At 38.8% G+C, this 20,477-nt stretch overlaps 2 protein-coding genes across 14 annotated transcripts in view; one reads left to right on the forward strand and one right to left on the reverse strand.

Annotated features, from left to right (window-relative positions):
- The first annotated feature begins 233 nt into the window (after positions 1 to 233).
- LOC121651476 (rhodopsin) lies at positions 234 to 1,298 on the forward strand. The gene has a single exon (XM_042003711.1). It carries the CDS (start codon positions 234 to 236, stop codon positions 1,296 to 1,298), a length of 1,065 nt encoding a protein of 354 aa, XP_041859645.1.
- Positions 1,299 to 4,173: 2,875 nt separating this feature from the next.
- LOC121652095 (membrane-associated guanylate kinase, WW and PDZ domain-containing protein 1-like) overlaps positions 4,174 to 20,477 on the reverse strand; it is a 98,528-nt gene continuing 82,224 nt past the window's right edge. For 8 of the 13 annotated variants that reach the window (XM_042004650.1, XM_042004651.1, XM_042004649.1 and 5 more), the window contains 9 exons: positions 17,359 to 17,450; positions 16,445 to 16,640; positions 16,004 to 16,306; positions 13,346 to 13,549; positions 12,122 to 12,206; positions 11,956 to 12,016; positions 9,035 to 9,178; positions 8,759 to 8,897; positions 4,174 to 7,258 (listed from right to left, as the gene is read on the reverse strand). In XM_042004650.1, the coding sequence (XP_041860584.1) occupies positions 6,159 to 7,258; positions 8,759 to 8,897; positions 9,035 to 9,178; positions 11,956 to 12,016; positions 12,122 to 12,206; positions 13,346 to 13,549; positions 16,004 to 16,306; positions 16,445 to 16,640; positions 17,359 to 17,450 (2,324 nt within the window). In that variant the 3' untranslated portion in view covers positions 4,174 to 6,158. Of the gene's footprint in view, positions 7,259 to 8,111; positions 8,204 to 8,758; positions 8,898 to 9,034; positions 9,179 to 11,955; positions 12,017 to 12,121; positions 12,207 to 13,345; positions 13,550 to 16,003; positions 16,307 to 16,444; positions 16,641 to 17,358; positions 17,451 to 20,477 lie in introns of all 13 variants that reach the window. The other 5 variants (XM_042004662.1, XM_042004661.1, XM_042004658.1 and 2 more) reach the window with 2 other exon arrangements.

Consider the following 20,477-nt stretch of genomic DNA (forward strand, 5'->3'; position numbering starts at 1 on the left):
TTAATATCTTGATGAGTAGTCAGTTATGTTTGCAGTGATGGCTAGATTAGATATTAACTGTGGCCTAAATCAATTTGTGCTGACGGATTAGGAAACTCATAATCCAAGGTGCACCTTTTAAAAGCCAGACTGTGGCTACCAGATCCATTTGTAGCAAGGTCCATCTCCACCACGCTCCCAAACAGCCAGAAGAAACACCACCGAAGGACTGACAGCAACCGCAAGCCGCAACCATGAACGGCACAGAGGGACCCTATTTTTATGTCCCTATGATGAACACCACCGGCATTGTCCGGAGTCCTTATGAATATCCTCAGTACTACCTTGTCAACCCAGCAGCCTATGCTGTTATGGGCGCCTACATGTTTTTCCTCATTCTGGTCGGCTTCCCCATCAACTTCCTCACTCTCTACGTCACCATCGAACACAAGAAGCTGCGAACCCCTCTAAACTACATCCTGCTGAACCTTGCGGTGGCTGATCTCTTCATGGTGTTCGGAGGATTCACCACAACGATGTACACCTCCTTTCATGGCTACTTCGTGCTTGGCCGCCTTGGCTGCAATCTGGAAGGATTCTTTGCTACCCTTGGTGGTGAAATTGCCCTCTGGTCACTAGTTGTTCTGGCTATTGAGAGGTGGGTGGTCGTCTGCAAGCCCATTAGCAACTTCCGCTTTGGTGAGAATCATGCTATCATGGGTGTTGCCTTCACCTGGCTCATGGCCTTATCCTGTTGTGCTCCCCCTCTTGTCGGCTGGTCTCGTTACATCCCTGAGGGCATGCAGTGCTCATGTGGAGTCGACTACTACACCCGTGCAGAGGGTTTCAACAATGAGTCCTTTGTAATCTACATGTTCATCGTCCACTTCACCATTCCCCTGACTATTGTGTTCTTCTGCTATGGCCGTCTGGTCTGTGCTGTCAAGGAGGCTGCTGCTGCCCAGCAGGAATCTGAAACCACCCAGAGAGCTGAGAGGGAAGTCACCCGCATGGTCATCATCATGGTCATTTCCTTCCTGATTTCATGGTTGCCCTATGCAGGTGTGGCCTGGTATATTTTCACACATCAGGGCTCTGAATTCGGACCACTCTTCATGACCATCCCAGCCTTCTTTGCCAAGAGTTCCTCCATCTACAACCCAATGATCTACATCTGCATGAACAAGCAGTTCCGCCACTGCATGATCACCACCTTGTGCTGCGGGAAGAATCCATTTGAAGAGGAGGAGGGAGCATCCTCCACTGCCTCCAAAACCGAGGCCTCCTCTGTCTCATCCAGCTCCGTGTCTCCTGCATAAAAGAGGCTTCAAGCAAAGGCTCCGTGATCCACTATCCAAGAAGAAGACTTCTGCTCCCCCAGGGAAACGACTGAAGGCTAATGTCTACAGAAATAACTTTTATTTTGTATTTTTACAAACGAGTTGGTTCAACCTAAAGACAGTTGCAGGAAAGGTCAGCCCATTACAGAGTTTGTTCCTGTATGTACAGAATATCCAACTTAACAATCTATGAGATTTTTTTTTTCCTGAGAAGAAAGGAAAAGATGTTAATCTTTCACAGTTGGATCCTAAATGATACTGGCTTATTTTTGAATGTAGAGGCATGTAATCAAGGCAACGTAAAATAAAACGCACTTTGCAAATGATTAATTCTGTTTATGTTTTAATTACAACTTGGGTGGCAAAGTTCATATGACTGTAGTATATTTACTCAAATAAATAAATAATTGTGAATGACCTACTCAGAATGCATTTATGTCTTGAGTCAGTTTCTACTTGTTCTTCTTCAGAGCTAATTTTGCACTGAGTACTGCTCTTCTACAGAACATCAGAACAATACAGAAACTTTGAAAAGTGTTTTAATATCTTTTTAAGTGTTTCAAGATTACTACTGTAATCTTATTTCTGTCACAGGTCACCTTGGACTTAGATCTTAACCTAGTAAAGGGATTATTATATTTATCCAGGATAAATACACAGGGCAAACAGTATGCAGCTTTATCTAATAATGAACATTAGTCACTCAAATAAAAGGTTAACAAAGACTTATGGTTAATACTAATCGGTTTTAACTAAGATTACCAAGAGGCACCTTGATACAAACGTTATGAGTATGGACTTGCTACCAATAAGTGGACGTTTAAATAAATAATAAGTACATTGCAAAATACAACTGTAATACTACACAATACATATATTGTTCTACAATATACTCTGAAAAGTACCAAGTATTGGTTCAAACAACAAAATGACCCTATAGCTCTGTGTAAGTACATTCACAAGTATAACCCAATACAAATTGCATGAATTCAGTGGCTTAAAATAAAAGGTTTTCAATTTATAACAATCAAGGGGAGAATTATTCACAAGAATCAAGATGATGTTTAGTTCTATATAGCATTTATTTTTTTGTGCTAAATTAACTCATTACTCTGTTGTGATAATGGCAGCAGTAAGGGAGGACAAAGAAAATGCAGCTAGGGATGGTTTTGTATTAGATTGTTTCTACTTCGTAGAAACAATATAAGTGCTATTAATGATGTTGGTACGATGTCATGTTTCTACAGAAACTTAAGTGATGATGTGATTCCCCTTCTATATATTACAACATTATTATTATTGTTATTACTACTACTACTACTATTAATAATAATAATAATAATAATAATAATAATAATAATAATAATATTAAACATCTTAAGATCCCTTCCACAATGGCCTTAATTTGTGGCTAAAAACCATGGGGCTCAGGTGGGAGAGAACAAGGTAAGGAAAATCCAACCTTGCCCATAATTCTGCATTGTTTTAAATAGACCTAATATTTTGACTTGAACCAACCTTCACACTATTGTGCTGTTCATCTAACAACAAGCTACCTACCTGTCCAGCTGGATTGAAATACTCCCATCCTCACTACTGTGCTCACGTTACACACGTGCCTCAAATTAATTACCAGAACGAGAATGTAAGTTACTGAATTCAACAGCTGCTCTGCAGAGGATCATCTCAGAGGTGAGCAAATGGCTTTAACATCACATGAATATGAAACCTAACTTTATTAACTTGTTTGCTTGGCAGTCAAAAACTTTTTTCTGTCACAAACTCCAAATAGAACATTTATTTCTGCTTTAGCCTGATTTTAAATTACTTTCAGTGACTGGAAGTCCTAGTACTTTCACTTTTCTTCACTTTTTTGAGGTGGAAATTGTGGTGCAAAGGCTTTCTATGCACAAGGCAAACAACTCAGTTGGCAGCTCATGCTTCTAACCTCTGGACCAAACACGTGGAATCAAATGGAAATAACACATTATTAATAGCTGGAAGAAAATTATAGAATATTATTGAAATAAATTGTAAATAATAAAAAGTAACTGAACCCATTAATAAACAAGGTGTACTTAAACAAATTACTAATGAAATATTTCATTTTATAGCTAACAGCTGATAGAAAAAAACAGTATGACTACACATCATACCATAAAATTAAATTAAGTTCCTGAAATTCTTATTGAAAACTCTGACAGGGTCTTCTGTGTTTTATTAAAACATGCTGCGTGTAACAAAATCAAAGGTCAGTAACAGAAGAATTTATATCATTAAACATGGTTTCTATCGGTATCCAGTCTCTTTACTAAAATAACTGTTGTGTTTTATTCTCTCTGAATAGAGATAGTACACAAGTGCACGACTATGAAATAGTTCCCTGTAGCTGAGACATCACTCACCTGAGGTTTCTGCAGATGAAAACATGTTTATGTCTGGAAGAATGTTCTCACAGTACTTGGCATTTGAAATAGGTTATATGCCCATCTTTACCACTAGATGTCAGTAATTCTTACTAATTTAACCTTTTCGTGTTGTCTTGTCAAAATGCAAAAAGCTCTCTAAAGCCTTAATAATAAAAGTTAAGTACGCCTAAGAATCTGGAAAAGGACTTTAAAGAATTTATTGAAAGTCACAAATATATATTTTTTAGTTTCCATGCTGTTTTTATGGATTTTATGAATATATGAAATATTTTCTGTCATCTTAAATGTAAACCTACACATTGGAGCATAATGTGGCTGATGTTTTAGACTGACTTCCTTAAGAAGAAGCAAACAACATAAAAAAAAACAAAAAACAAAAAAAAAACCTTCCCCGGGACAAGTGACAGTGTAGAGAACTGAAATCCTTTTTAATTTGTATGGAAAACTTTATTTGATAATAAAAATAGCATTCACAGACTTCTTTTGATAGCTACATATACATTGTAATCCATCTCAAGGAAAGAAGCTGGATAAGTCCACATCTACTTGTACTTTGACTAATGTTATGTATAGCTTCATGGGTCAAATAAAGCTATGAACAATGTAGTATTTATATATGCATAGTTATAAAAAAGATTGGCCCATATACATGTACTGCTTTTATCAACACAGAGACAGCATTATGTCTGGAGCACGCTGCAAGAAATAATGCTTGAAGAACACAGACTGCATACAAGTGCTTTATAATACAAAGGCAGGCTAACCATCAAGAGAGATTCAAACCATCAAACAGTTTTTGATTGACCAAATACAGTCTTTCATGTTGTCTTTACATACCTGATCCAGAGTAAATCAACATAATTCCCATAAATCATCATCAGGTCCATTTCTGGGATATAAACACAATATCACATTCCTCACTACTGAGGTTTTTCATAAATTTCTCTTTTGTACAAGAAAAAGGCAACATTTTATTCCTCAACAGGTTCCTAGTAGTTATATTGGTAACTGTTTTTTTCTTTTTTTTTTTCTTTTTTTTTTTACGGTGATGGCCGATAACAATTTTTTTTATTTTTTATTTATTTTTTGTTGATTTTCTGTTTTTGTTGAATACAGTACCATGGTGACGACAGTGATGAAACAATGCTTTTGTTGTGACTTATCCAATATATTCTTAGTTCTTAAATGAAACATAAAACAGATAACACACACAAAACACATTAAAAAGCAGCAGTCAGACTCTAGTGGCATGACAGCATGGCTCAGCATGGCAGATTAGTCGTTTCCTGTACCAGGACTCTCCGTATGTTACCATCACAACAAACCACATCAGCTCTTTGTGTCAGGACCCAGGAGGTGGTGGGTGTACAACGGTGTGGGTAGAATAAACATGAGGACCAGGCTAAGAATTACAGTGTGTGTTCCTCATTGATTACTCTCACTCAGACCGATTAAATAAAGTGGTTACACTACATTTTAACTTACACATGCATCTTGCACAGGGATAATTTACATTTATTTGCTTTCGTTAGACATATCTGAAAATATCATACTTCATGGCAGCTTCAGCTGGTATTATGGCAAAATGCAGATTTGTATACATTACTGAATTATAATTCAGCAACAAATTTAGATGACTCATTTTTTTTAAAACAATGACCAGTTTTGCCTGTAATTTGAAAGTGAGTCAAGCTCCTTCCCAACTCCATCAGTATACACAGAAGAGCAAAGGGTAAGTTGTTTTTTCAACAAGAATTCAACATGCTTACACTTCTTCTTGCAGCTTGCTTAAAATATGTGCCAAATCAAGAATAAATAGTAAGCAAACGCAAAAAGGGTAATATATTAATTTAGTCATTTATCACTTGAATTTTACCATCTGATCTTAAATTCAGATTTTTACTTTAACTCCATTGTTATTTCAGCAGTTGTTGCGAACTAACAGTGTCTTGTGCTATAGTTTGTTCAATAAAGCAATTGAGGATTGAAAAAGACATCTAAAAATAAGTTGAAAACAAGGTCAGCACTTAGAAGTTACCACAAATGGAAGCATGGTTCATACCTCTGAGGGAACAAATATTTAGAGTCAGCAATGCCTACAAAAAGCAATATCACTGATTTCATATGCAGGCACATACAATACCTTTACTATAGAACAACAACCTCTGTTATGTTCAAAATAACCAGAACAATGACAAAACGACCAGTATAAACTGATAAAAGGATTGTACTCCTGCTGTTTTATGAATCTCTGGATGCGATCACAAGTAGTTAAGTCAATCAAATCAATCAATAAACCTTTCGACCAAATAAAGAATAAGAGTTAGTATTGTCAGTAGTCCCAATTCCAGTGTATGGTACATAGTTTGCACAGATAGAGGAGAGTGTGGCGAGGGGAATCTGCTCTGCTCTAGATGCTGAGGTCTTTAGGGCTTTCTTTATACAGCCTTCTCTTGGGCTCAGGGATCTGGTTTGAACTGCGGCCTACTGTGTTATTGTTATGGCCTGTGTTGTTGTAGGCAGCATTGTTTTGTGCAGCGTTGTTCTTCATCATGCTATAGTAGTCTTTCAGTCTTGGTGCTGCTGCATAGTTCAGCTCGTCCCGGCTATAGTTGCTGTCAGGGGAAGAGTCCCGCTCCGTTCTGTATCGTCTCTCCATTGTCCCGTTTGTCCGGTGTCTCTCCTCCTTCCTCTCTGAGGAAGAGTCTCTCAGAAGGTTGCCGTTCTTCTTGGCTCTATCATATGTGCGGCCCCTGGAACGAGACAAGGAATCCCCGTTGTTGTTGGTTCGCTCAGGGGTTGTGGCCTCCCAGACTCGCCCAGTCATCTGTGAGTCCTTGAGGAGCCTCCGCTCATAGAATTTCCGTTCGGGGGTGACTGCGAGGAACCCTCCGTCGTCGTTCTCCCTCTCAGGTGTGCGGTCACGATGTGCTCGCTCTGCCCTGCGGTCCATGGATTTTGCCCTTCGGCGATCTGGAGATGAGGTGCGCTTCCTGGTTGGCGAGCGGTCCAGGGAGCCGCGACGCTGCAGATGAAACCTTCCGTCTAAAGTAGAACTGCTACTCGAGATATCTCGTCCTCTCAATTTCTCAGCAGCTGCAGCCTTCTTCCCCGAGTTGTCCTTCCTCAGAGTCTTTAGGAGTTTAGAGATGCCGCTCTCAGACTCAGACTTTTTCACTTTGCGACCTCGGCTTTTCTTGTTGCCATTGCTACTGCTGTTACTGTTGTCAGGAGACTGCTGTCTGGGGGTAGTTTGACTGTGATTGTTACTCCAGGTGTAATGATGATGGGGGTTGAATTGCCGGCCCTGGAAGTCCATCTGATCTGACCCAGCCATGTCCCTGTTTATATCTCGACCATGTGCAGCCTCCTCCAGGCGAGATGGTTTGTGAAGGTCTGGTGGATAACTTGACTCCAGTGTGGTGTGAAATCGGCTGTTGTGTGGCAGCACTCTCACTTCCGGAGTGTTTTGTGCCCCGGGTGTGGGAGGGTGCCCGTCACTGCTGCCGTCTGCAGGAGATGAGAAAGGAGGAGAGACAGGTTGAATAGAAGTACCTCTCATAGGAATGAGGCTGAGCAATAATTTTAGATAAAAAAACATGTCACATTATGTTCAGCACACATGACTAATTTATTTTTTGGTTCATGAAAGTTATTGCATTGACATGATGGCACATAGTCAATGCAGATATAAAGGAAATTATGCATGCACTTTTTTTTGTTCATAATATGATGCATATCTTCCCAGAAACAAAAATAAACAAATGACTAAATCATTTAAAATGATGTGTAATGTTCTGATTTACATTTAAACATGAGAAAAAAATGCTTTTAAATGATAAATTGCTATAGTTTTTTTTTTTTATTTCTTTAGGACAGCAAGTTCAAACACGAGGTAATATTAGCAACAAAAGCAGGTGCAAGACATCAGCATGTGTAAGCAGGGTTATCAATGACACAGCAGGCTCCTAGGAAGTCATTCAAAACAAAATGGTGAATTTACAGCAACTGGAGTAACAAATCAAAAATAAAAGAAGCACGCTTGGTTGAAGGTCTGCCAAATTAGACGTGTTGCTATGGCAGCGTGTGATGAGCAGTGGCATCAAATTAGTTCCATTACAAACATCTGGTCTGAGGCCAGAAGGGTAGGATTTACATGTGTATGGACTCACAAAAGTTAAATAAATATAGTTAAAACTCAGGCATGACAAGACATAAAGCATGTTTACAGTGTTTACAACACGTCTGCACACAAACACAAAGTAGGATGCAGGTAAGGGATGAGCTGGAAAAAAGGGTGTATAAAAGTGAAAGGAAAAAGATGACAGGGAGAGTGGACAGGGACAGACTTTTGGCTACAAACCGTTGTCTGATTTTGGCCCATTAGGTAGAAACAGGGCTCTCCCATCTTGTCATTCCTCATTGTACCAACAGCGAGATGAGGAGCCATCATCGCTGGAGAGAGGAGGAAGAGCCCAGCAACAAGAGACCATCAGAGAGAAAGAAGGAGGAGTAGAGAAAAGAAAACAAATAAAACAGACAAGAGGCTGTTTTACAGTACGCAAATAGAAAGGAGAAGGTTTTTTTTTATGAAAGACAATAAAATAAACTTTTCACAGCTTTAATAAACACTTTAAGAGTTAGAATGGTGCCTTAAAATGACCTCCCACAGAAAACTGTAGATATTGCTGAGATATAGCTGTATGACTCCATCGGTACCCCTCTCAAGAGCAAAGAGTACTCTTGAAGCTATGGAGCATTTGTACTACAGATCCTATAGATTATAAATGCCTTCACAAACTAAAGTGTCAAGAATTACTTCACTGATCAATGATCTCTGACAACTCTTTTGCATCATAGCATCAGTCAGAACCTAGAAGTGTCTGTAAAATAGCCATCATGCAGTTTCATGTCCAGTAATACACTGAGTGGATAGAAGAGTATTCTAGTTCACTGTATGTAGAAACATGCAGTAGAAGAAGAGTAAAACACTGCAATGTGTTTACCTACCATATTCAGGTACAGATCCATCACCCCGTTTGAGGACGAGCCGTGCCCTCCGACCGCCATTCTTGATCAGTTCAATGGCTCGTGAATGCTTCATGTTCTTTGTGCTCTCACCATTAATCTCCAGGATTTCGTCTCCCACCTAAAACAGAGAGGCCATGTGACTGGGACAGATGGCTAATGATAGGGTTTCATCTATAATGTGCAAAGAGGAAATTTAGCCTGCCAGAATGTTTTGAGGAGAAAATCGGAGGAAGAGCAAACTTCCTAGTTACATACCCTCATCTTGCCATTTCTGACAGCAGCCCCATCCTCTGCTAGTCTCAACACATAAAGGTCCATGTTGTATTCCCGTCCTCCTCTCAAGCTGAATCCAAAGCCTTTGCTGTCTCTCTCGAGGTCCACAGAGTAGAACTCTGCATCCTGTCAGACAGAAAAGGAAAAATAATGAGAAAGTCACAGAAACACCTGAGAAGAGTGACTAATCCATAGTGCATAGGGGAGCCTAAAGGTGAGTTTAGACTTCAGGACCAATCAAGCCATGTCCCACAAAAACTTGAAATGTCAATGGCAGTACAATACCTTGGAATGCATGAATAATTAATGTCGTAAGAGCATGTGAGTAGGCTGCAGATCACTGAGCAAGGACAACACAAGGGCTGCACCCCAAACTTTCCATGTTCATCAAAAGTTTCCTCCCAACAAAAACAGAAGCTTTGTCTCCCTGAACATAATTGGCCTGGTCTTTGCAGAAAGCTAGAAATGAGCATGACCTTGTAACAGTAAAAACCACAATCTTTTCTTAAATTTAACCACTGACCAATTCTTTTTTAAATTAATTAATGTTTTTTTTATTAAAGCTAAATCTTGTGCTGGCTCCTCAATATCATGGCTCCCTTTTTCACCCAAGTGTAGTTCTACACTTAGTTTAATGAGGAAGTTTGCAGATCAACATCACTCTAGAGGTAGGGTACTTTTTACAGTTTTCTGTTAAATCAAATTGAAGTTATTGGGGTTTTTTTGTACTGACATGTTTAAAGCTCTTTATGTAATGAGAATACAGAATTCTTTCAAAATGCATTCAAAACATATTCAGTAAAATCTTCATTTTAAGTGAGAAATGTTTAAGAAAATGAACATTACATGAGAACTTGGTGCATTTAAGGGATTTTTTAAATATGTGCGTGGGATATTTTTATAAAAGAAAAACAGACATGCAACTTAGGGTAAAATGAGGTATGAAGATAAAAGAATTACAGCTAAAATTCCCAGAACTATCACAGAAACAATATGGGTAGTCTTAAATGCCCCACATGTAGCATGTCTACTGGCAAAGATGCAAAATGTAGTAAAGTCAATTAACTCCAATCAAACGCTCTTGTAGCATACACTGTCATTACTGTATCATTACTGTACCTTATCACTGGGACATCAGAGGACTAGTGAACATAGGCTTTAACAAATATGCGCTTTACTCATTGAAAAAAAAAAAAATAAATAAATAAACAAAACTAAATAAATAAATAAATAAATTTCTAATTTGTAGTAATTCATCCTGCTATATTAGCTTCACTCTGGTATGCTACAGGAGTTTGTTGATTAGTGGATTTTTTTTTTTTTAACTATCTTTGGTAGTAAAGCCAATTTTTTTTTTTTTTTTTTTTTTTTTTGCTGTACATTTTTTGGAACAGTTGGAACATCAGGTCCTTGTGTCTGTTATTTAAACATGTTTAGAAAAGACTCCAACCAGTGATATCACTGGTAGTATTGCATAACATGTTACCCACAGCCAGGGCTCCATTCTGCAACCAAATAGTCGCATTTTGGGACTAAAATGTGAGTGAATTTTTCATCTACTCGCGCAATGGCGAACAATTCATTTGCCGGTCTTTTTCTTGAAGTAGTTATAAGTGAATTTATTTTGTCACTAACAGACGTCTGCACCACTCTTAAGCCCAGTAGTTCACGCGCAAATTAGCTGCTGGTTTGCCGACTCAAACTAACTTCAGTACTAGAGATCGATTCTTTTGAACGACTTTTTTAAATGAACGATGGGAAGCGATTCACAGCTGTGAGCCGTTCATTTGTGAGCCATTCTTTTTATATACAAATTTTTGACACTGCCTTCATCAAATCAAATCAAATCAAATCAAATCAAACTTTATTTATAAAGCGCTTTTCATGCCATATGCAACAGAAAGTTCTTTACATGATTAAAAACATAAGAATAAAAACACTCAATGAAATTTTTCACACAGTCACACACACACACACACACCAAGCCCAGTATTGTTTGGAAACAAATACTATGAGTTCTATCCAAAACATTTACTAGAATTTGCACTGACTGCTCAGGTTTATCCTTTTTTTATCTATATTTTCCTATAATTATTTAATCTTGTATAGCAGACTTTATAAAGGTACATATTTTGATTGATTGTCATTCTTATATATTGTGAAATTTTGTAAGATATTGTGAGAACGAGCCAGTCTTTTGAATGGCTCTTTGAAAGGAACGGTTCCTCAAGATCCGGCTCCCTTCAAAGAGCCATAAATCCCATCTCTTTTCAGTACAGAAAAGGAGACCAACACCAACGAAGAAGACGACAGCCAATGCGTGTATGAGCGGGGACGAAAGAACACTGTGTTTGGCTTATGTGTGAAAAGAGGCGGGTCTTGGGGGAATGACAAAGTTGCCCTTCTACTTCGACTACAACGTGAAAATCATCTGATCTGATTTGACAAATTCTGTGTCTGCTTGTTTTGTATTAGTGCGGCCAGTAAGATTTTTTTTTAATGTTATGTCAATGACTGCACAATTAAATGTGAATTGTAAGCACTATAATTTCTGAATTTATTGTTCAAGTATTTATCACTAATACAGTGAAAATGAGAGGAAATGTGAATATTTGCTATGCACGTCGATTTCAGTGTGCGCCCCTAAATGTTCTGCTTGCGCTCCTAAAAATTTAAGTTAGGGTCCACTGTGCTCCTCGTAAAAAAAGTTAGTCTTAGATTACCTTAGATTATTTAATAATGCTACTACTTACTCCCCTTATAGTCTGAAAATTACCACCGTTTAAAATATGCAGCATTATAATTCAATAAAACATGTTATGTAGAGATTTCCTCTGTTGCCATAGCATACGAGAACTGTATGTAAAATTCCCTAATAACCCAGTATAATCATCCACGCTTACCTGCATTGTCTGAGTTTGTGTGGGTGGTGGAGGAGGAGCTCCCTTTGACTTTGAATTATTCCTTTCAATGTAAGAAAGAAAAACAAAATTCCAGATTAAATGTTATGCCTTTTTTTAAAGGAATAAACTCTTTAAAGATTACATATGACCTATATGTATTACCTACCTGGTCTCTGTGGACTGAGGTGTGTGTGTGGTGGTGATGGTAGCTATCTTCTCAGCATTAGTGAGCAGAGAAGCATTGGAAGTTTCTGGAAAGAGCCACAAACAACACAGTAAATAGGTTAAAATGAATTGTCTGTTTTTATTAAATGCCTATGGCTGTGTTTCTTAAAGACACTATGGAGAACAAAACACTACAGTCCAGAGGAGCCTGAACCACCTACAGGCAGCTCTATTCAACCTGATGCTAACTGCCTGTGATGTTGTCATTTGCCATTTGCTCATGGAGAAAACTAGTCCCTTTTCTTGAAAAAGAAAAAGGACAGAAAAAATAGAGAAAAAAAAACTTGAGTAAAGAGAGAGAGAGAAAAAAAAGTCATTTTGTTTCAACAATTTTTCCAGGAGGGGAAAACAACAAGGACAACTGTCTTTTCTTACTCGCCTTTAATTCCATCTTATCCCAGACAAGAGAACAGCATCATACATTAGTTTCAGTGACAATGACAGGAGTACAGCTCCGCCTGTGTTAAACAAGAGCATCAGTCTGACTCATTTGTCTAAGGCTCTTTATTCACTGTTCCCTCATTACTTGGGAAAAAAAGTGACTTCCTCTGTGTCTCTCAGAGGAACAGTTTGCTGAAACCCAACCTTTTGCTAGTTTTAGTGGCATTGTGATTTTATATGCTAAAGGTAGCAAACATCTATGTGAGCATTTTTTTCTCCATCTCTTTCTCCTCCAGTCTTTATCAATGTTCATTTAAAATCTACATGAAAGGTGTTTGGGCACAGCTCTGCTCAGGGTGTGTTTTGCTAACAAGTGTCATCATTTGACACAAAATTTTACTGAAAGTTTAGGTTCCAGACTGTTAATGCTGTACATGTCCTTATAAAGACTACAATGAATAGATTAATACCAGCAGGGAGCATTAGATTAATTGTGAGCAGTGTTTTTAATCCTTTCTAATTCACAGCACATCCAGTGAATAAAATGAGCAAATAAATAAATAAATAAGAAGAATTGTGGAAATGCCACAGTAGCTTCTGGGGGCATCTTCATCTCACTCCTACACAGTGACTCACTTTCTAACACAAGAGTTCACACCCTGATGAATAGTGCTCTTGTCTGTGAAAAGCATCAGTGCCCTTTGCTTCCCACCACAACCATGAATAAGTCACATCATGCTGCATTATGAAACAGCCATACGACGCTGGAAGCCAAGAGCCTTACCATCACCCGGGATGATCTTGAGTGAGACTGTGTTCCCGGCTTCCTTGATCAGGTTGACAATGTCTGAGTGTGACTTGTTGGTGATGGAGCAGCCGTTAACAGCCAGTATTCGGTCCCCGACCTTTAGCTTGCCGCAGCGGTCCGCTGGACTGCCCTCAATGATCCGTCCTATTTTGTGGGGCATTGCCACACAAGCATTTCCAGCTTTTGTGTTAACATGTTTGCATGTTTATTTTGCATGTGAGAAACAGCATATAGTAATGATTTATTTGATTGTGTTGATTGGTCATGTTGATTTGCATTTCATAGAAGAGGGAAAGAAAAAGAGAAACATGGAGAAAGAAAAGAAAGAAGTGGAAAAACGATTAATTATCCAAATCACAGCTTCCCAATTCACCCAAATAAAGCCCGTAAGGTGCGGTGATTTATTAGTTAGAAGGTTTTTGGCAAAAAACACAGAATACATTAAATTTCCTGTAAATGCAGAGCAAATAATGTCAAAGACAAAATTCACAGACTCCTAGCACAATTGCAGAGGATGTCCTTTGGTCCTATTGTCTGAGATGGTAATTAATGAGCTGTGAAGCGGACAAATCACAGGATCAATAAGCATTCAGCCTTTGTAATACGTTCAAGTCATTGAGCTGTGATATCTCGAACAACACAGAAAAGGCTATGAATTCTAAGGAGATGTGTAACCCACAGCTTCTATGTGGTACAAGTCCTGAAGTCAAATGTAAACTGAATAAGGCTAAGAGTGCAGCAAAAAAACAGTGTTCAGTACAGCAGAAACTCTGACCTCAGAGATATCCATATCCTTGTCTTTACCTCTGCTCCCCCTTCAACCTCCTCCATACATCCTGAAATCTTTGCATCCATATTAATTACATCACCTTACTTCAGTTACCCTTCCTCTGTCTTGATTAAAAATGCATTTGTATGCTGTCACTTTATCTAAACAATGAGATATGGGACATTACACGGTGTGGTGAGGATTTAATACTCAATCTACTAAGCATAATGACAACCCTAGGTCAGTGTAGGAGCGGATGAGAGGGGGATGGGCCCTGATGGACTCGAGCAAAATCGTTTGGATCTTTATGTATGGGAAATTGAATCAGCTGAAAATGCTGTTTTTCCAGGACCGAAAACATTAAGCAGTCCTTGATGAATGCTAAGAGCAATGTGTTTTATTTTTATTTTAGTAAAACACATTTATCTGACAGATTTCCACCTGAGTCCCACGTGGTTAGATCCATTAGGAGAGTGAGTACAGGGTGCTACAGCATGATTCCAGATGCAATGCATGAAAGCACAAAGTCAATTTATCTCATTCCCTCTCAAGGAATAGTGGTGGACTGAGGAAGGGGAACAGCAGGTAGCAGCAAAAACAAGAACCTTTTAAGGCTAGAAAATGTTCTAGCGATGTCCTTTCCCTGCACTGTCACAGGTATCATCATTAATAACACATCATTTCTTGCAATGCATTTTACAAAGCAACACCATTAGCCCATGGGATCAATGACACTTCCCTTGAGCATTTAGCATGACTACAGTATCATCCATTCTTGTGTTTCCCCCATGACACAATCTCAATACATCATCATAACAGCTTTGCACACAAGAGACCTTGGTTTGACATTTAAGTTCATCTCTCAGAGGTTAATTCAGAATTTGTTCAGGGATGACATCTGCAATTCCTCCCCAATGCCTGAATAAGTTTACTACACACAATCCTGCTGATTAGCTGTGATATGTAAATGGTAAAGAAAGCTATGGAGTAATGCTTGGCAGACTTCAGTTACATGCTGAATGGACTGGTGAGGACTGCTATAAGGGATGAATCTGTGATGGTGGGATTAGTGATAAAGCTGCAAAAAGCCTGATCCTGAGAGATCCTGCTCTTCTTATGCAGAGTGTTAGGTCTGTGACCTTGGCCTGAACACTTCTATCGAAGCTTACAGCATGTCTTAAGGGGAGATAACTTAATGAGGAGTTTATTTATGTATTTATTTAATGAAACTAATTGCTCTGGACATGGGTGTGGTCTGAAGAGCTTAAAAACAACAGAATTTAAAATCCAGAATTAAAAATAAAAGCATAAAAATATTTGTGAGTTAGATGTACACATATATTCAAATATGTGGCCTCCAATATGCATAAATAATAAAAATGTTCAGTACTTTCTTTAAAGCATTTCAGTTATTTATAATGGTTGATGTCAGTTTGAGCAAAATAAGAAAACAAAGTCATTGATGAATGTTAGTGGGGTGGCTTGGCTGTGCAGTGGCAAGCATTGATGCCTTGCAGCAAGGAGATTCCTGATTTGAATCTCAAGCTCTCTGCATTGCATATTCTACCTATTTTTTCTCCCACAGTCCAGTGTTTGTTATGTCTAAGTTAAGCCCTGGCTAAACTGTATATGTAAATAAACTGCCACATGGCAACCTTTGCAGAACATTTGCCAGAATTGAATTAATTGCAGAGAAAAGAAATTATCACAGTGAAAATTCTTCAAATAACATGCAGCAATGCACAACACAAACTATTAAACTATCAAAACTAGTGAGTCAGATCGAAGTCTAAATTAAATAATGTAATCCTTTGAGTAAACAGTAATCTTTCACATCAAAATGAATTTACTTTTCTCTCACTTACCAAAGGTGGTGCCAGCATCAGGCCTGGAAACAGATGACACAATGACAAACCCGAATCCCTCATTTTCTCCCCGCTGGATCTCCACATCGTATGGCTGTAGGGAAGCAGGCACCACCGCACTCCCACTACCACCTCCACCACCGCTGCCTATGCCACTGGTAGAACCACTTCCAGAGCTGACAGTGTTTAGTGAGTTCTGGCTCCCCTGAGGGGTCCTCTTGCCCTCCGTCAGACTGGGTGCCTGGGTGCTGCTATGATGGGAGGAGGCCGGCGACGGGGGAACATCACCCTCTCCTTTAGACACTGGGGAGGAAGAATGGGTAAGAACAGACTGTTTAGATAAATGAACAGAAGGAAGCAGTGTGCATTAACTTTACATGTGACAATGAAAAACAAAATCCACAAACACACATGCAAACATTTAAGAAATACTCTCTTCACCTCCATATCCGGGACTCTTCCGTCTGACAGTGAGGTTGACATGGCCTTGTTTGGCAGCCTGCTGCATCAGCTGCACCACCAGCTGGTGAGACTTTCCCACTACTGCTGTGCCGTCCACACAGATGAGCTCATCACCCGACCGCAGGCGCCCATCTTCATCTGCGGCCCCATACTTCACTATGTGCCCAATGTAGATCTGGAAAAGGCAGGCACACACCAATAAATGAGATTCATTATATTTAATTGTGTCTATCTACAAAGTCACATTAATACAACAGCATCACAATTATGACACTAAGCTAATTAAGAGTTGTTAATCTGCAGTTCATAAAACCATCAGAAAGAAGAATGCAGTGACTCAGTGTGAAAAGGCCAATGCAGCCTGTTGGGACATTAAAAAGCTTCTGTGCTTTAGGCATTATGTGGGGGTGTACATGAAGCACTGACAGAAACAAACACACAAACATTGTGCATCTTTGCCACAAAAAAGCACTACTTCTTGAAGGGCAGGCCTATGCTTGCTGCCATTTTATTCCACCCTATTCTTCAATTTCTGTCTTTTACTCATCTTCTGACTCCCTGCTTTAAGACAAATATATGACGCACAATAGCAAGGATTGGGGGATAAGGCCTTTGCTTCACTTAACAAGCTGTCTATGTGATCCTCCAGAGAGCTGCAGCTCCAGTTAGAAAGGGAGACTGATGTGCTGAGGCTTTATGCTACTCTGGTTAAAAGGCAAGCTGAACAGAAAAGAAGAGGGTGAGTAAAAGACTGAGGAAACTAGGTAAGCAAAGAACTTCATACTGATAAATAATTAGTTGAATGCTATAAATATGTACACTTTAGTCTTTTAATACATAAGTTATTATTACACTAAACAAATCATGACATTTAAAGGTAAAGGGATATTTACTGGTTCCCCAGGCTCATTTCCACCCAAGATTCGAAAGCCAAAACCTGTATCCTTCCGCCAAAGGAAAATGTCCTGCTCCTGGCAATCTGGCACTGAAATAAACAAGAAAATGAGTTAAAAGATCCCACAGGAATCAACCACAGCTCTGCAAGCTTAATTGCAGACAGTATGAACCCAAATTATATTCTTGTCAACTTCATTTACTTAATCAATACTCATTAGTATTTTCTTTCTGCAGCACATTCCTGAAAAGAAAGAAATACAATTAATATTGGCATTCCTTCCCACAATGCTTTTTAAAGATGTTCCAATATTGCGGATTCCAAGATGCAGGTGTTCTTCTGTCTCACTCCTCCTGCAAAGAAAGTTGAAGGTGTGCAACAGAGCAGGGTATTTACTATTGCATTTTCCACTTAATTTCTCCTGCTAGGTTAATTTTGTTTGGTCTGGAACACAAGGCATCCATTTCTTCAAAGGTATATTGTTTTGAAACTTTTGAATTATTTTCTCATGAATTACTCTCCTCTTTGAAATGGTTTCAGCTTTTTTAGAGAGACAGACCTGAAATGCAAAAATAAATCAATGATAAGATCTGAATTGAAGCTGATGTGGAAAAAAGGTATTTAAGTTAATCCATTTGCAATTAAATAAACTAAGAATCACTGCTTTATTTGTTATTTTTGTCTATATTTTCTGTAGCATCTCTCCAAATCTAGAGACACCTCTGTGCACAAGGGAAATGGTCAAAAGTCCATATTGGATGCCCATGATCTTTGGGCCCTCAGGCATTCAAAACAGGCATGATTATGTCATGAGGGGAAAAAAAACTGCATGGGTTCAGGGACACTTTCAGAAATCATTGTCAGTGAGTACATTTCACTGTACCAACCACAAATGCAGGTTAAAGCTGCAAAGAAGCCATAGGTGAACATGATCTAGAAATGACACCATCTTTTGAAGACAATTGCGTATTTATAAAATGGCTTGAAGCAAAGTGCAAGCTGTTCTGTGATCACACAAACAGAAATTTCAAATAGTTATAAAAAATCTTGGACACTGCTTCCTCCAGACTAAAGAGAAGAGGGATTATCCAGCTTTTTATTAAAACTTGGTTCAAAAGATAGCTTATCTTATGGTGTGGAAATGGATCAGAGTCTATGAAAGTGGCAATTTGAACCTGGGAAAGGCCCTGCCAATGCCTAAAGATTTTAAAGGGTACACCTTGCATTTTTCAGCCAGAGGACTGTAAACTGAATATTACATCTTTATGCTATACTAGTATTGTTTCATAATAGAAGAGTCCATGCGCAGGACTGGTGATGTAATGAAAGAAATCCTGATTCAACAGCTACCTCTTCCTTTGCCACCGACCCTCCCTGCTTGGTCCTTGTCATCACATTAAATCAAAGTCTCATTAGCATTGCCATAGCCAAAGAAGCTTGTAAATGTTCTCAGTGCAGGTTGACCTCATTATTAGCCCTCATTTACAACACAAATCTGAATCAAATGCTATATTTAGATTTTTTTTCCAACATACAATGAATCTCCTTTGCTTTCCATCAAACACACATCCACATAAATTCCCACAAATATGCATCTGACCATAGAGGAAGCAGACTGTGGAGGACACAGGCAGTTTGGTATAAGTCTGTTCAACCCACAGGGCCAATAGGCACAGGAGGCACAGGCCACTTTCAATGCACTGCCTGCTGTCTAAAAGGCCGCCACGCAGGCAGGTAGTGAACCCGTTAGCTTCTGTACTCCAGTTCCAGTTTAAATTACACTATTACTGCAAGACTTGCAATTAACCTTTCAGTGACCTGTGGAAAGTAGTGATCAAAGCTCACAGTAAACAGCTTTTATACATTGGACATCTTTATGGTTCTTTGAAACATTTGATCAGTCATCCAAGAGATTTCCTCAGTTCTCCCCAGTCAGTTAGAACTGAACAAGTTTTGAATGAGAACTTAGGCCTCGCTCGAGTCCAGTGGTAGTGAAGAAATTAACAGACTAGGCAAAAAAAAAAGAAAAAAAGAAAAAAAAAGGTTAAGAGCATGGCCCACGTTATTGCCAACTTCACCTTGAGTATGTCACACTGTGGTCATCCAGACCTTTAAAGCAGCCTGACTCAAAGTCATCACATGCAGAATGACCTACAAATGTACAACCTCAACCACTGGTTCAGGCATGTGGGTGACACTTGGTTAAAATTAAAAGCTTTGAAGCAGAATCCTTCACAGAACATATTAACTGAATTGATAGCAATATAAAGCTAATGAGGGGTATAGTCAAGAAAAACAAATGATCTTTTGGACGTTTTATGAAAGTCTCATTATTAAACGGAAGCTATACTTACAAACTAATAATTGTTTCTGACCTGCTGAAACATAAGCTGGGGAGGTGTCATCAGTACCTTCACACCACCAGACTGACAATGTTCCAACTATGTGGGAAGGAAAGGAGCACAAACTTAAGCTATTTTCACACCTGATGAAATTTTGCTGGAGATATTTCCACAAATAAAGTCTAAACTCTTTTCTCAATTGCTGTTCACAAATGCAACTCAAAATACGAAGCAATGTCCGGTGGATGAGGCTCCTTGGTGACATTTTTTGCATTGCTATCAATGTCACATGCAGTAAATTCTATCCATTTTAGAATAATAGGAAAATAGTGTCCATGTCAACTAATTAACTGTGACATTCACACATATTTTTCAGAGATTTTACTATGTCTGTGCCATTTGCTCTGGATTTCTTCTGTATGTTATCCAGCAAGCTACAAGATGAGAACTCTAGAATTCCCAACCAATCAGCTAAAACCGAAGACGTCTCATGGGTAAGAAGTGAAATTTCTTTAAAACCACACAGTAGTCCAGCTGCCTTCACTGAAAGGTTTTACAACTCACCTTTCAATAACACTGTCCTTCCACTGAAATAGCACACTTCAAGTGAGCACAATGAATGCATGAATGCACCTCCCTCATAAATTCAAGCAGTGTGCACTGGCATGTAGCAGCATGAAAAGATATAAAAATACAGACAGAGAATCTAGGCTTCTTTGTCATTCTTTGTATCTCTTCCTCATTTTACTGTCTTCTTTCTTCCCCCCACTGGATC

The sequence above is a fragment of the Melanotaenia boesemani genome, chromosome 13 (genome assembly GCF_017639745.1).
Source record: "Melanotaenia boesemani isolate fMelBoe1 chromosome 13, fMelBoe1.pri, whole genome shotgun sequence".
NCBI lineage: Eukaryota > Metazoa > Chordata > Actinopteri > Atheriniformes > Melanotaeniidae > Melanotaenia > Melanotaenia boesemani.